This window comes from Porites lutea, chromosome 1 (genome assembly GCF_958299795.1).
Source record: "Porites lutea chromosome 1, jaPorLute2.1, whole genome shotgun sequence".
NCBI lineage: Eukaryota > Metazoa > Cnidaria > Anthozoa > Scleractinia > Poritidae > Porites > Porites lutea.
The window spans coordinates 271,982-287,416 of record NC_133201.1 but is presented as its reverse complement, the minus strand read 5'-3'; the positions used below and the strand labels follow the sequence as shown (position 1 = coordinate 287,416).

Here is a 15,435-nt window from a genome sequence, read left to right as displayed (position 1 = left end):
TATTCTAGATCGAAAAAACGCCTTTCTAAGCTATAAAAACAAGAAGTTCAAAAGGACGAAAAATTGACATTTTTCCAAAGGGGTTAACCCATGGTTTTGGTCCAAAAATGGCCATTTTTCCAACTTTTTTTTTTAGGCAACATAGGTCAGGCAATTGTCTTTTATGATATTCTAGAACGAAAAAACGCCTTTCTAAGCTAGAAAAACAAGAAGTTCAAATAGTCGAAAAATTGACATTTTTCCAAAGGAGTTAACCCATTGTTTTGGTCCAGAAATGGCCATTTTTCCAACTTTTTTTTTTTAGGCAATATAGGTCAGCAAAATGTGTTTTATGATATTCTAGAACAAAAAAACGCCTTTCTAAGCTATAAAAACAAGAAGTTCAAAAAGTCAAAAAAATTAACATTTTTCCAGAGGGGTTAACCCATGGTTTTGGTCCAAAAATGGCCATTTTTCCAACTTTTTTTTTTTAGGCAATATAGGTGAGGAAAATGTCTTTTATATCAAGGCATGTGTTCTAAACAAGGCCCAACTCTGCGCGAGCTCTGCTTGCAATTCCGGTCACGTACTTTCCGAAAAGGAACAGAATTAAAATATAAACAAACAACTGTGTTGGATAAATCTGGCCACGGTTGTGGCAGGTTTAATGAAATCAAAGCTAACATAATCACAACACATCGATATATGTAAACCGATTAACCTACTGAATAAAAAATGGGGCGAGAAAAATCCGCCACAAACTACAAAACAAAATATTTAAGAAAAGGAAAAAAGAAGAAATAGGAAATACCGTGAACAATAATAACCCGCAGGCAGGTGAAGGGGAAGGAGGAGGGAAAGATTTTGCTCTAGATCTGACCGAGTTGATGACGAGGGAGAGAAGGAAGAATTATTGGGAAAATATCTCGATATACCTACTTAACCCTGACACCGCCCTATAACCTAATTGGCTAGATTTCCAGTACCTGGTACAGCCTGACCTAGCGAGTTATCATGTGAGTATCATGCCTTGCCATAAATTACATTATGTCTGCCATAATGTCTAGTTTTATATCAAGGCATGTGTTCTAAACAAGGCCCAACTCTGCGCGAGCTCTGCTTGCATTTCCGGTCACGTACTTTCCGAAAAGGAACAGAATTAAAATATAAACAAACAACTGTGTTGGATAAATCTGGCCACGGTTGTGGCAGGTTTAATGAAATCAAAGCTAACATAATCACAACACATCGATATATGTAAACCGATTAACCTACTGAATAAAAAATGGGGCGACAAAAATCCGCCACAAGCCACACAACTGTGGCTGAAGCCCCACAAAAAGAAGCAAAGCTCGCGTGAAAGCTGGAAAGCGAAAAATTGTTGGACACTTTTAAAACTAAGAAGAAGAAGAAGAAAATAAAAATTTGTCAATACTAAACGTGACGTCAACGAAACGGCAGCCCTTGTCTGAACCGTGAAATTGAACGTCTGGTACAAATTAGAGAGATGATAATCGATAGGAAAATTCGGACTTAAAAATTGTCAACCAAGTAGCAGCCCAATGACTGACCTACCAAAAAGGCATAATAACAGAACGAACTAAGTCATATGAAACGAGAACTAATGCCAGCCAAATAGCAGCCCAATGACTGACCCATTCGGCCGGCCTAAAAGCAGAATGAATAAGATTAGGAACTAACTACTCAAAGGTCAGTTAAAAATGGTTGTCTAAGCCCACCAAGTAGCAGCCCAATTGTCTGACCTACTTTCGACACGTTGGCAAATCAATTAATTAGCGTGAAGAACTTCCGACCTCAAATAAACTTTAAATGCGTCGGATTTCCAGCGACCAAGAGCACGAATTTGCACGTCAGAATAACCTTGTTCAGCGGCATGGCACGCGCCGCCAATGCGAAAGCTATGAGTCTTGTACCGACTACTGTCCAGACCACAGTAAGATAAGCACTGCTGAAGTGCGACATTGAATTGGTGAACAGAGATGGCGGTCTGATCAGCGTGACAAAAAAGTGGCCCTGGACGAGTTCCCCTGATATTACAATACTGATATAGGGCTGTAACAGGGCAAAAAGTGAAAGAGACATCCTTGGCAAGTAAAATGTCAAAAGGTCTGCGACTAGCGTTATGCTTATACTCGGTAATAGTAATCTTTGCCCCCTGCACTTGGCCATGACGAAATAAGAATGTTAGATTACTGTACTGAACGACAGAACGCGCAAATCGTGTGCTCTTGGACGCCAGCTCACCTATGCGAAAAAGACCGTAAACGCGACAAGAAACATCGTCGAAAAAAGAGAACGTTGAAATGCCGAAGAGTTAGAAAAAGTAAGAGAGCGAATCAGCTGGTGCAATATGGGCCGTGTAATTGGCAGACGAATGTCCGACGGCTGTTGACGGCTCAAAGCTGTCAACAGCTTGTCAATTAGAAAAGATTTGGTAGGGTCATTAAAACCTTTGAGCTTATGTGCATAGGAAATGGCAGAAAGATATGATTTTATGGTGGAACAGGCCAATTTACGAAACGAGAGATAAGAAATAAAAAGAGGGATACAAGTAGGGGGTAAAGGTAAAGGAGGATTGGTTGAACCGTACAAGTGAGCATAGAATTGGCGGAAAACGACCCACGCACGCTGATACAGGCGCCGCGAGCTGGCTGTGAGAGTAGAATTTAGTAGACCTGTCAAGTTAGCACCCAACTCTTCGGCAATAGGTTCTCGGGGATAGGGGTCGGGAGCTGGTCGGCTTCTTCTTGAACTTTGTTACCTGGGAACGTGAAATGTAATCGGCACTAGAATTGATTAACCCAGGAATATGGCGAGCTTGAAATATTATGTTATGTTTGAGGCAACTTAGCACTAAATCCCTTAATAGCACCATGATACCCTGGTGTTTAGACGTCTGATTATTAATAATGTCAACAACGGCGGCATTGTCAGTGAAAAATATGATACGTTTATCTGCCATTATGTGCCCCCAAATATGAACAGCAATGACAATGGGAAAAAGCTCCAAAAGCGCGATGTTATAAGATTTCCAGTGGTTCGGCCAAGTTCCGTGAAGCCAATGGCGATCAAAGACCGCACCAAAACCTATCGAACCTGCGGCATCAGTATAAAGCTGAAGACTCTGGGATGTTTCCCAAACGTCACTTAAGAAAAACGATCGCCCGTTAAAATCGTCAAGAAAACGGAGCCAAAGCATGATATCTAATTTAGCGCCTCGCGAAAGACGAATGTGATGATGAGGCTTGTTGACGCCTTTGGTAAGATCTATCATGCGACGCAGAAAAGCGCGACCCGGAACAACCACGAGGCATGTAAAATTCAATAAACCTATCAGTGATTGGAGTTCCTTTAGGCAGACGGAGCGCCGGGCCTGGAAATTTTGTAACATCGCACGACACTTGAGAAGTTTGTCTTCTGGTAGGCGAGCCTCTTGGCGTACAGAATCAAGCGTAATTCCAGCAAATTGTAAAACAGTCGCGGGACCCACCGTTTTTTCAGGGGCCAAGGGAACGCCAAGATAATTACACATCAAAATAAAATTATCTAAGTCGTGTTCACATTGTCCTTTGCTTGGGGCTATGAATAAAAAATCGTCTAAAATATGTAATACTGCGCAAGCACCAAGATGATTGATGGACAACCACTCAAGTGCCGTACTAAATGCTTCAAAAATCGCACAGGAACTGGAAAGCCCCATCGCGAGACACCTATCAAAATAGTACATGTTGTCCCATTTCAAACCAAGCAAGGAATAGTCAGCAGGGTGAATAGGAATTATACGGAAAGCAGATTTCACGTCGGTTTTGGCCATAAAACAACCCTTTCCTAACCGCTTGAGTAACTTCACCGCATCCCCGACCGATGCGTATTTCACGGTAGAACAATAATCCGGGATAAAGTCATTTACGGAAGAACCCTTGGGGTAAGATAAATGGTGTATTAATCGAAATTCAGATGGATCCTTTTTGGGAACAATGCCAAGTGGAGAGCAACGAAAATTGGGAAAGGGGGGAGCTGTGAAAGGACCAACAATTCTCCCTGCATCACATTCCTTGCGTAACTTAGCATGCGTTACCACTGGCTGATCCAGAGCGCTTTTAAGATTAGGAGACTCAGACGAAAACCGCTCACCAACAAAGTGAATACGAAAACCAAAACCAAAACCGTCAACAAGAAATTGTTTTAAAACTCTGTCATAACCATGCAGCAAAAAATCAAGCCGATCCACTCTTACTGGCGTGACTGGCTTGCTGTGGAGAACCCGATGTACTATCTCGTTTGCCTTTTGAACTGAAAGGGAATCCACTTTTGGGCGCCGAAGCTGAGCACTGGCCGCCCGGGTGTTTTCCACCACATTTAAAACACACGTGTTCGAATTTGCATCCGGAACAGTGCTTACCTGCTTGAAAGGCCCAGCAGGTCCCTTTCGGAAAGAACTGAGAACGAAAACGTGGTTTGTTGGTGGGCGGTTGCGGTTTGCGAAAAGTATTTGACGCCCGTAACCACAACTCCCAATGTATCCTATCCCATGGATACTGCTCTGGTGCCGATTGTCTTACGTAACGAAATTGTTCATCATACCAATGCCAATCTCCCCCCTTTGTAGCCAGATCTCGGACCACCTCGCAATATTTCATTAATTGAGGAGTGTAATTGTTAAATCTTTCCGCGTAAACAGAAACGAAAATATTAAACGCAGAGACCCACTGGGAAATGTTGGCTATTTTCTTAGAAACGTGACAGGGTTCAAGCGTCAGTTGAGGCTGGCTCGAAGTACCGGCGACTGACGGTGTCATAGATAATGAGTATTTCCCCTCCTGCTGAGGTGAATCAGACAATAACGACCCGAAATTAATATATTCATTCGCCCAAATTTTTGCTTTGATTTTGGAACTAACTCTCGAAGTGAGAGGGACAGAAACACTGGTGAATTGAACTTGTGGTCTTTGATCATACGGACCCGTGTTAACTAAGTCTAAAGGATCAACTGCTCCAATACCTGACTGAGGATTGGTGATGACATGGACGTCATCATCCACAGCCTGTTCAACAAGTCCAGTTGGCGCTTGCGTAACTACTGGCGTTGGGGAGTTGTTGTCGAGCAGCGAAGCCAATTTCTCAGGCGAGAAGGCCGTCTTTACTGCTTGTGTAATTACGGCAGAAATGGTAGCGGTGATTGCGGCGACATCCACGGACACTGTGCCTGGGGATGAACTTGAAGGGTTGGAAGCAAGCACGTTAGCCTGCTCAGTTGTAGTGCTCTCATGAACAGTGGGCGCCTCCTCAGGACGCAGTCTTGGCCGCCTGGCTCTCTTGTTGGGGCGAACGGATGGAATGGCGGTGGGCGCGGTAGCTTGAGTTGCTGGTCGTTTTCGCGGAGGCATTTTTTACAAAAAAGACTACTGAAACTGGCAAAAATAAACAAGACTGAGACAATTAACAGCACTGCAGGGGATACGAATATACCCCGCGAGCCATTGTTGTCTGTAAAGTTACTTAGCACTTGGGAGAGGCAGTTCAAGATAAATATAGCCTAACAGGCCCGACGTAGCCACAAAAGAAATTGAAAAATATAAGTGACAAAATACGATAAATAAGACAGCAGTAACAGTATAGAAAAAAAAAAACAAAAACAAAAACAAACAAAAAACAAACAAAAAAAGCCAAGTTCCATGAAAAAACGTGCATAATCACTGATATCGAGTGCATTGGACACACCTCCCAAAAAAGGGGGCGGTCAAAAGTGGTTGTACACTCAAAATGGTAAAGCGAAAGCACAAAATAACATAACCAAAGCCGCAAAAATAAACACGATATTTAAACCGTGCATGAACAAAGTAGCACGCCTGCTTATAGGTAGGAAATTACTTTCCAACAACAAGTGAACAAAGGGCAAGGCTGCATAACATTCGGCTTGGTAAAGAGCAACAAATATTAAAATTAGGGAACTGGCAAATACATGGGAAAAAATTACTGCTGTTAACGACCTGAGAAAATTCGTATACATCTAAGAACTGCGCCTCTCAAACTGCGAAAATATTTATAATGTCCGAGTTTGTTTAAATGAACACCATCCCGAGCAAGAAAACGTCATTTACAACGCCAAAACCCTCTGTGACGCCAGTAAAATACATAAGGAATGGGTTCTAAAACCACCTTCAGATACTTCGTTAACAAGTCAACCTGTTTGTTAAAAGAAGAGGCATCTTGCCGGTAAAGGGTTTGACAAACGCAAATCAATTCCACTCCATATGACTCATAAAGTAAACGACACAGATCTTCAATTGCCGAGCCAGTTTCAACGGCCGAAATGGTGGTAAGGTCGTTCGTACCTAATTGCATGATCACTACATTGGAAGCGAACTCCTCTACTATACCTAAATCGTACTGCCTAGTTTTAGAAACCGTTCTACCTCCAATCCCATGCCATCGTATGAGCAGATCGCCATCTAGACTTAAATTTTTCAAGCAGCGCGCATTAAAATTGCGGTAAAGAAAATCGTGCACGCGGCGAATGAAAGAGTGGCCCAGAATTAAAACACGGATTGGCGGCATGAGGAAAAGAAAATATAATCAAAGGAAGTACTTGCCTGAAAAGATTTTGCTCGAGATCTGACCGAGTTGATGACGAGGGAGAGAAGGAAGAATTATTGGGAAAATATCTCGATATACCTACTTAACCCTGACACCGCCCTATAACCTAATTGGCTAGATTTCCAGTACCTGGTACAGCCTGACCTAGCGAGTTATCATGTGAGTATCATGCCTTGCCATAAATTACATTATGTCTGCCATAATGTCTAGTTTTATGATATTCTAGAACGAAATAACGCCTTTCTAAGCTATAAAAACAAGAAGTTCAAAAAGTCGAAAAATTGACATTTTTCCAAAGGGGTTAACCCATGGTTTTGGTCCAAAAATGGCCATTTTTCCAACTTTTTTTTTTAGGCAATATAAGTCAGGAAAATGTCTTTTATGATATTCTAGATCGAAAAAACGCCTTTCTAAGCTATAAAAACAAGAAGTTCAAAAGGACGAAAAATTGACATTTTTCCAAAGGGGTTAACCCATGGTTTTGGTCCAAAATGGCCATTTTTCCAACTTTTTTTTTAGGCAATATAGGTCAGGAAAATGTGTTTTATGATATTCTAGAACGAAAAAACGCCTTTCTAAGCTATAAAAACAAAAAGTTCAAAAAGTCAAAAAAATTAACATTTTCCCAGACGGGTAAACCCATGGTTTTGATCCAAAAATGGCCATTTTTCCAACTTTTTTTTTTTAGGCAATATAGGTCAGGAAAATGTCTTTTATGATATTCTAGAACGAAAAAACGCCTTTCTAACCTATAAAAATAAAGAAGTTCAAACGGACGAAAAATTGACATTTTTCCAAAGGGGTTAACCCATGGTTTTGGTCCAAAAATGGCCATTTTACCAACTTTCTTTTTTTAGGCAATATAGGTCAGGAAAATGTGTTTTATGATATTCTAGAACGAAAAAACGCCTTTCTAAGCTATAAAAACAAGAAGTTCAAAAAGTCGAAAAATTGACATTTTTCCAAAGGGTTTAATCCATGTTTTGGCTCGAAAAATGGCCATTTTTCCAACTTTCTTTTTTTAGGCAATATAGGCCTGGAAAATCTCTTTTTTTGATATTCTAGAAGGAAAAAACGCTTTTCTAAGATATAAAAACAAGAAGTTCAAAAAGTCGAAAAATTGACATTTTTCCACAGCGGTTAACCCATGGTTTTGGTCCAAAAGTGGCCATTTTTCCAACTTTTTTTTTTAAGCAATATAGGTCAGGAAAATGTCTTTTATGATATTGTAGAACGAAAAAACGCCTTTCTAAGCTATAAAAACAAGAAGTTCAAAACGTCGAAAAATTGACATTTCTCCAAAGGGGTTAACCCATGGTTTTGGTCCAAAAATGGCCATTTTTCCAACTTTTTTTTTTTAGGCAATATAGGCCAGGAAAATGTCTTTTTTTGATATTCTAGAAGGAAAAAACGCTTTTCTAAGATATAAAAACAAGAAGTTCAAAAAGTCGAAAAATTGACATTTTTCCACAGCGGTTAACCCATGGTTTTGGTCCAAAAGTGGCCATTTTTCCAACTTTTTTTTTTAAGCAATATAGGTCAGGAAAATGTCTTTTATGATATTGTAGAACGAAAAAACGCCTTTCTAAGCTATAAAAACAAGAAGTTCAAAAAGTTGAAAAATTGACATTTTTCCAAAGGGGTTAACCCATGGTTTTGGCCCTAAAATGGCCATTTTTCCAACTTTTTTTTTTCTAGCCAATATAGGTCAGGAAAATGTGTTTTATAATATTCTGGAACGAAAAAACGCCTTTCTAAGCTATAAAAACAAGAAGTTCAAAAAGTCGAAAAATTGACATTTTTCCAAAGGGGTTAACCCATGGTTTTGGTCCAAAAATGGCCATTTTTCCAACTTTTTTTTTTAGGCAATATAGGTCAGGAAAATGTGTTTTATGATATTCTAGAACGAAAAAACGCCTTTCTAAGCTATAAAAACAAGAAGTTCAAAAAGTCGAAAAATTGACATTTTTCCAAAGGGGTTAATCCATGTTTTGGCTCCAAAAATGGCCATTTTTCCAACTTTCTTTTTTTAGGCAATATAGGCCAGGAAAATGTCTTTTTTGATATTCTAGAAGGAAAAAACGCTTTTCTAAGATATAAAAACAAGAAGTTCAAAAAGTCGAAAAATTGACATTTTTCCACAGCGGTTAACCCATGGTTTTGGTCCAAAAGTGGCCATTTTTCCAACTTTTTTTTTTAAGCAATATAGGTCAGGAAAATGTCTTTTATGATATTCTAGAACGAAAAAACGCCTTTCTAAGCTATAAAAACAAGAAGTTCAAAACGTCGAAAAATTGACATTTTTCCAAAGGGGTTAACCCATGGTTTTGGTCCAAAAATGGCCATTTTTCTAACTTTTTTTTTTAGGCAATATAGGTCGGGAAAATGTCTTTTATGATATTCTAGAACGAAAAAACGCCTTTCTAAGCTATAAAAAGAAAAAGTTCAAAAAGTCAAAAAAAGTAACATTTTTCCAAAGGGGTTAACCCATGGTTTTTGTCCAGAAATGGCCATTTTTCCAACTTTTTTTTTTTTAGGCAATGTAGGTCAGGAAAATGTGTTTTATGATATTCTAGAAGGAAAAAACGCCTTTCTAAGCTATAAAAACAAAAAGTTCAAAAAAGCAAAAAAATGACATTTATTACCAAGGGGAATTAATTATTTTATGCAGCCTGCGCGGCGTTTTTCAGTATCCCGGATGGGTACATCCGGGACTTACAATGGTAGATACTTAAACATCCAAACATGTGATTTCAGGCCTCTTTCAGTTCAGCTTCGGTGCAGGGCAAACATTTCTCTGAAAAGTGAAGAACATTTAGAAAGAAACCCCCCTTTATCCCAGTTCAGAAGGACCTTGAAAGGAGGAGCAGATTTCAACGATCAGTTAAGTAGGCTCTGTTTACTTGTTTTTAGCGCAGTTAATCGCTATCACAAATCCTGTTGTTCGAGTCACATGGGGGCTGGTGAACCAGGAACCGCGTGTGCTTATTCATTTTGCTGGTGCTTAGATCGCCGGACTGGCGATCCAAAAATCTCTAGGAAGGCTTCACTTAGAATGTGTTCAGCCTGTTTGGTAGTATTTCTCGTGATGGGGCGGCCTAGAGTGGATAAAACAAACCAGTACGATCTCGGAAACATTCGCAGCACCGCCCCCCATTTTACTGACCTTGAGCTGAGATCAGGCGATTTTATACGGGGTAATGAAAGCTACCCTGAGTTAATCTCACTCTCTGCGGTCGCTTTACCTAAGCTAGTACTTAAAGACCGGGAATTGCGAATTTGAAGTGGTACGGAGCCACGTCATGTCTTAGACGGATAAGAAAAAGAATCTTTCAGCATAAACAACATGGCCGATCCCAATAGTCGCAAGTCCCCTTAGGGAAACATTCCACGGGCGGCTCGTCGGCAGATACAGTCGTGAGAGTTGACAGAATCGGGGTTAACCGGTAGCCAACGACTAGTGTTGAACGCCCTCGTTGGAATACTTTACATCGCCGTGGGAAAATAGGCCCTTCACCGAAGCAATTGGGGAGCCATTTTGAGAGCACTTTCCGAAGTGAAAGAGTTTCTTTTGTTTTGTTGTTTTGTTAATATATATGGTAAGTCAGCGAGTTATGTTGCTCACTGATACAGCTATTTTTGTCAGCCACGATGCAATAAGTTATATTATTTGGTTTGCCCCAGTTCTGTTATTTTGAGTGGCCATATTATCACCACTCTGGTTGTGTATTAGAGGGATGTACAGTTCTGGCGTTTGTCAGCATGGGTCATGATACTTATTCGGCGGGAGTGTTATTGCTCTGTGCCATTCATGTACCATTTTGTGCTGTTGCATCCTTTTGTTTGCCTATAACTACCTTGTGGTGTTATAGTACAGTTATTTGTGCCAGATTGTTTGATACTGTCATCTTCTCTGGTTTTTATTTTATTTATTGTTTAACTGAGGGCTCCAATAAGTGGCTGTTTCTTCTTTTGTCTCACGGGTGGCCAGTGAGGGCTTTGAAGCTCTTAGTAGAGCTTTACTTTTGGTTGTAATTCTAGACAACCAGATTAATGTTGGAGTTTTTGTAGTTACCAGAATGCCACCCAAGAGAGGTCAAAACTACACAGAGAGAGTTAACAAACGACGTCGTGTCGCTGACAGCAGTGTCACTACAGACGCGGTGGTGCAGCCACATCCATCACGGCTTCAGCCAGTCCAGTTGCAGGAACCTTCAAATGCTGCCCGGCAACCCCACAGCTAACCCTTTCTGCAGAAGTATTGGCAACGCTGTCAAATTCCATCTCAGCAGCAGTATCAGAAGCACTGTTGACTGTGGCACAGCCCCGGCAACCTGCAGCAACGGCAGCAGCAACAGCATTCCCAGTCGCCCATCCTTCAACATCTGCAGCAGCGGCAGCAGTCCCGGAGGTGCAGTTTGTTCCCGATCCCATATCAATTTCAAGTGCAGAGGTGGTGAACAGAGGTTCAAGCGTTGTAGAAGCAAACCCCACCACTCCCAATGCTGACCAGTCGGTCCTCAACACCGTCAACAATGCAGTGCAGCAAGTGACAAGCTCCTTACTACCTGGTGCAGCACCTCAAAGTAAGAACACTTTTTTGTCAACTGCAGTGCCACTAACCCATCGTGTACCCGATAAGGTCAAAAAACAAATATGGTCCAACGAGTATGTGGACTTTGCACTACTGTTGAATAATAGCTTTACTCACTCAGATGATCATTATACCTACAGGGTAGAGAAAGGTGATGGCGGCAAGCCAGCTTTAGTTTTAGCACCTAATCCTAAGCGGCAGACTGTTCAATCAATTGAGCAGTGGGTCTCGGCCTTTCAGGTGTTTGTCGCCATCTATTCAGAAAAAGCCCCTTACGACACCCCGGCCCTCATGAAGTATGGGTCTGTCATTCGAGAGTTAGCCTCTCAGGGAGCCAATTGGAGGTTCTATGATGAGAATTTTCGTAGTATTAGGCAGACAGGGGGGGCCCCTTGGGACCAAATTCACTCTGAGCTATGGCTTAGGTCTCATTCCTTTCGCCCCAAACTTAGTACCCAGCCGGGAAAAAGTAAACAACAGGGATCATTTATCCCAAAGGGATTTTGTTGGAAGTTTCACAGGGGGATTACATGTCCAGGATGCTCTTACAAGCACCAGTGTTTCCGGTGTGGAAACGGCCACCCAATTTCCAAATGCCAACAAACCGCCAAACAGCCGGCTGGAAATGCGGGGCCCAAAACAACATCTTTTACCAGCCAGGGCACTCTCAACCGCACCCCTTCAATCCGAAGCACTCCCAACTCCGGTCAAAGCTAAGAGTTTAGCAAAATATTTATCAGGTTACCCAGAAAAGTTGTGTAATTATTTGTTAGGGGGCTTTTTACATGGTTTCCGTTTACATTATTATGGCCCCTTAGAGAGCAGTTTTTCTAATAATCTTGTGTCAGCATCTGAGCACCCAGATCGGGTTGATCAAAAGTTAACTAAAGAGATCCAAGAAGGTCGTATAGTGGGACCTTTTTCAGAGCCCCCACTGCCTAACCTTCGAATATCTCCCTTGGGGGTCATCCCCAAGAAAGTGCAAGGTGAATTTAGGATGATTCACCATCTTTCCTTTCCCTTTGGTGCATCAGTTAATGATTTTATTCCGCAAGAGTTTTGTTCAGTACACTATGCTAAGGTCGATGATGCAATTCGGTTTATCAAACGTTTAGGCAGAGGTTGTACTCTTGCTAAGACGGATGTTCGGAGTGCTTTCCGCATTATCCCAATACACCCTTTAGATTATCACTTACTGGGAATGCAATGGGAAGGGAACTATTATGTCGACCGCTGCCTCCCCATGGGTTGTGCTAGTTCCTGCAAGACCTTTGAGGCCCTTAGTACCGCAATGGAGTGGGTAGCTCGCAACAAATTAGCGATACCCAACATCGTACATATTTTGGATGACTTTTTGATTCTTGAAAAATCCCACGAAGCTTGTGATGCTAGCCTTCAAAGGTTTTTGCATTTTTGTGAGGACATTGGTGTTCCCATGGCTCCCGATAAAACGGAAGGCCCTAGTCCGGTATTAACTTTTGCAGGCATTGAATTAGATTGTTTAGAGATGGAGGCCAGGCTTCCGAAAGAAAAAGTTGACAAAACCCTAAACGCAATTCGCTGTCTTCTACCCAGGAAAAGAGTACAACTGAAGGAGCTCCAATCCCTTGTAGGTCTCCTGAATTTTGCCTGCTCGGTAATTACTTCGGGTCGAGTTTTTATTAGGCGCCTAATAAATCTCACTGTTGGGGTCAAGCGTGCTCACCACAGAATTCGGTTAACTTTGGAAACGAAAAAGGATTTAAGAATCTGGGAAACTTTCTTAGAATCCTTCAATGGAAAGTATTTTTTCTTAGAAGAAGCCTGGTCAACCTCTCATAACTTGCAATTTTTCACTGATTCTGCACAGTCTAGTGGGTATGGAATTGTTTTTGGCAGGGATTGGGCTTACGGTACATGGCCAGACGCATGGAAGGCACAGAATATTTGTTTTCTTGAATTTTTTCCTATTGTCGTAGCCCTCAGTACATGGTCTAGTGACCTGAGAAACAAGAGGGTGCTCTTTTTTACCGACAATGAGAGCGTAGTACATGTTATCAATAAGCAAACAACGAAGGACACTAAGATGCTAGCATTGTTGCGTACAATGGTTCTGATTTGCTTGAGAAACAATATCTTCTTTAGGGCGCGTCATATTCAAGGAGTTAAGAATGTGTTGGCTGATAGTTTATCTCGCTTACAGGTCGACAAATTCCGCACAGTGTCGCAGGGCATGGACCCAACACCAACCCCGCTGCCATCATACCTTCTACCAGAGAACTGGGAGATAGGCTAGCCAAGTTATTAGAAGTTAGTCTGGGTACAACATCTTTAACCGTATACCGTCGCCCCTGGCAGATGTTGCAAAAATTTATTAGGGATCGCCTGGGGCTCCAAATTCAGCTGTTTCCCCTTTCAGCACATACTTTAGCCCTGTTTATTGCCTTTTTAGCTGAGAAAAACTATGCAGCCTCCACCGTCTCTAGTTACATTTCTGCACTAAGTTTCCCCCATCGTTTAGCTTCTGTGCCTGATCCCACTAAGTCGGAAATGATCAAAATTGCATTGCGGGGTTACAGTAAAATGAACCCTTCGAGAGACACACGGTTGCCCATTTCATTACCCATACTCGAAAATATCATTTTGGCCTGCGAACACACAAAATCATCTCTGTATAGCAAAAAATTAACTCAGGCAATGTATGCTCTTGCCTTCTTTGCTGCCCTTAGAGTTGGTGAACTAACTTATCGGGGCAATCTACCTGGTCAAAATATCATTAGTTTCGGTCAAATTGCCTTTATGGAAACCAGGGAGAGCACTGTCACAGCACTAAAGCTAACGTTAAGGAACTACAAGCATAGCGACTCTTCGAGCCCAGTAGATATTTTCATTTACCGAGAGAGACCAGTTTGCCCGGTCCATCTCCTGTCAGAGTATATAAATATTCGGGGACAATTTCCGGGGCCTCTTTTCTGCTGGCCAGATGCCTCTCCAATAACTCGATCCTTCTTTGTGACAGCATTAAAGGAAGACCTGCAATTTTGTGACTTGGATATTTCACACTATAAGACTCATAGCTTTAGGATTGGTGCTGCTTCCTGGGCAGCAGCAAAGGGTATGTCAGATACACAGATAAGGGATTTTGGACGCTGGAAATCTAATGCATTTTTGCGATATATTCGAACCTCCACAATGGGGTCTCAGTCAGCCTTCCAAGCGTAACTTAGTGCCGTTTGCCCATGCTTACAGTGGTATACTAGTATAGACATAGTAAACTTCCCCAAACATGACGCAGATCTGTTGTGCAGGGGCCAATTGTATCTGTGTTATGTTTGTCTTAACATTGACAGTGAATACAGAGTATTATAGTCTGAGCCAAATCTTAGATTTACATATCTTACGTCTACTACATATAGTAGACACTCTTATATTGCTTTATCCAACCATGTGGGCATGGGCCACTTGGTCACTGGGTTAAGCAAATGTAGTTCATTATTCTTGCAGAGCTCAACAGTGTATCGTCTTTGTTTAACTTGAAAGGATTAGGTAGGGCCGGCTTAGGAGCATTTGTGCAGGGGCCAACTGTTTCCTAAAATGGCAAATTTCCTTGAGCATAACTTGAATGTATAATTCATAAGCAGGTGTAATTTAGGTGCGGCGGCTGAGCAGGGGCCAGCAGTCTGACCTTGTATGATAGGTTTATTAGGTAGTCCCGGTTTTGAGAGCATTTGTGCAAGGGCCAAATGTTTCCCTTCAGGGTCTGCTTCTCCCGCCTTTCAGCTATTCGAGGTTAATGAATTTATTTCAGTTCACAGTTTGTCATTTCACTCTAGGATTACCTGCTTGAGGGGCGGTTGTGCATGGGCCAACTGTTCCACAAGCATGACAATATTTTTCATTAGTATTAACATGTCGATGGATACTAGGTTCCACTTTCTCATTCCCACAAGCGGGCACTAGGATTGTGTACTTGCAAGTTTAAGTTGTTTTACAGTATTTTTTGTTCAGGCACTGTGCAATGCTTGGGCTTCGGGTGGGGCGGCCCTGTCTCCAGGGGTCGATCAGGGCTTTGGCGTGTTTGCCCTCACCTTTGCTGGGATGAGGCTTTTATTTCCGGTTTTTGTGTAATTTGATTTGGTATTATCAATAAACGGCCACTTAACTGAGTGGCCAAATTATGGCAAATAATGGTGTCCGTTCAGTTCTCCCAGCAAACCGAGCTCACCCCTAGCAATGCACATGGTACAACACATGGTTTATTGGCA

General features: G+C 41.7%; 2 protein-coding genes across 2 annotated transcripts; one reads left to right on the top strand and one right to left on the bottom strand.

The window, feature by feature from the left end:
• Positions 1-4,217: 4,217 nt before the first annotated feature.
• Positions 4,218-5,387, bottom strand: LOC140926474 (uncharacterized). The gene has a single exon (XM_073376237.1). It carries the CDS (start codon positions 5,385-5,387, stop codon positions 4,218-4,220), a length of 1,170 nt encoding a protein of 389 aa, XP_073232338.1.
• A 4,163-nt stretch (positions 5,388-9,550) lies between these two features.
• LOC140926393 (uncharacterized) lies at positions 9,551-14,392 on the top strand. The gene is made up of 3 exons (XM_073376164.1): positions 9,551-9,670; positions 10,742-11,183; positions 13,374-14,392. The coding sequence occupies exons 1-3, from the start codon at positions 9,551-9,553 to the stop codon at positions 14,390-14,392; spliced, it is 1,581 nt and encodes a 526-aa protein (XP_073232265.1).
• Positions 14,393-15,435: the final 1,043 nt, after the last annotated feature.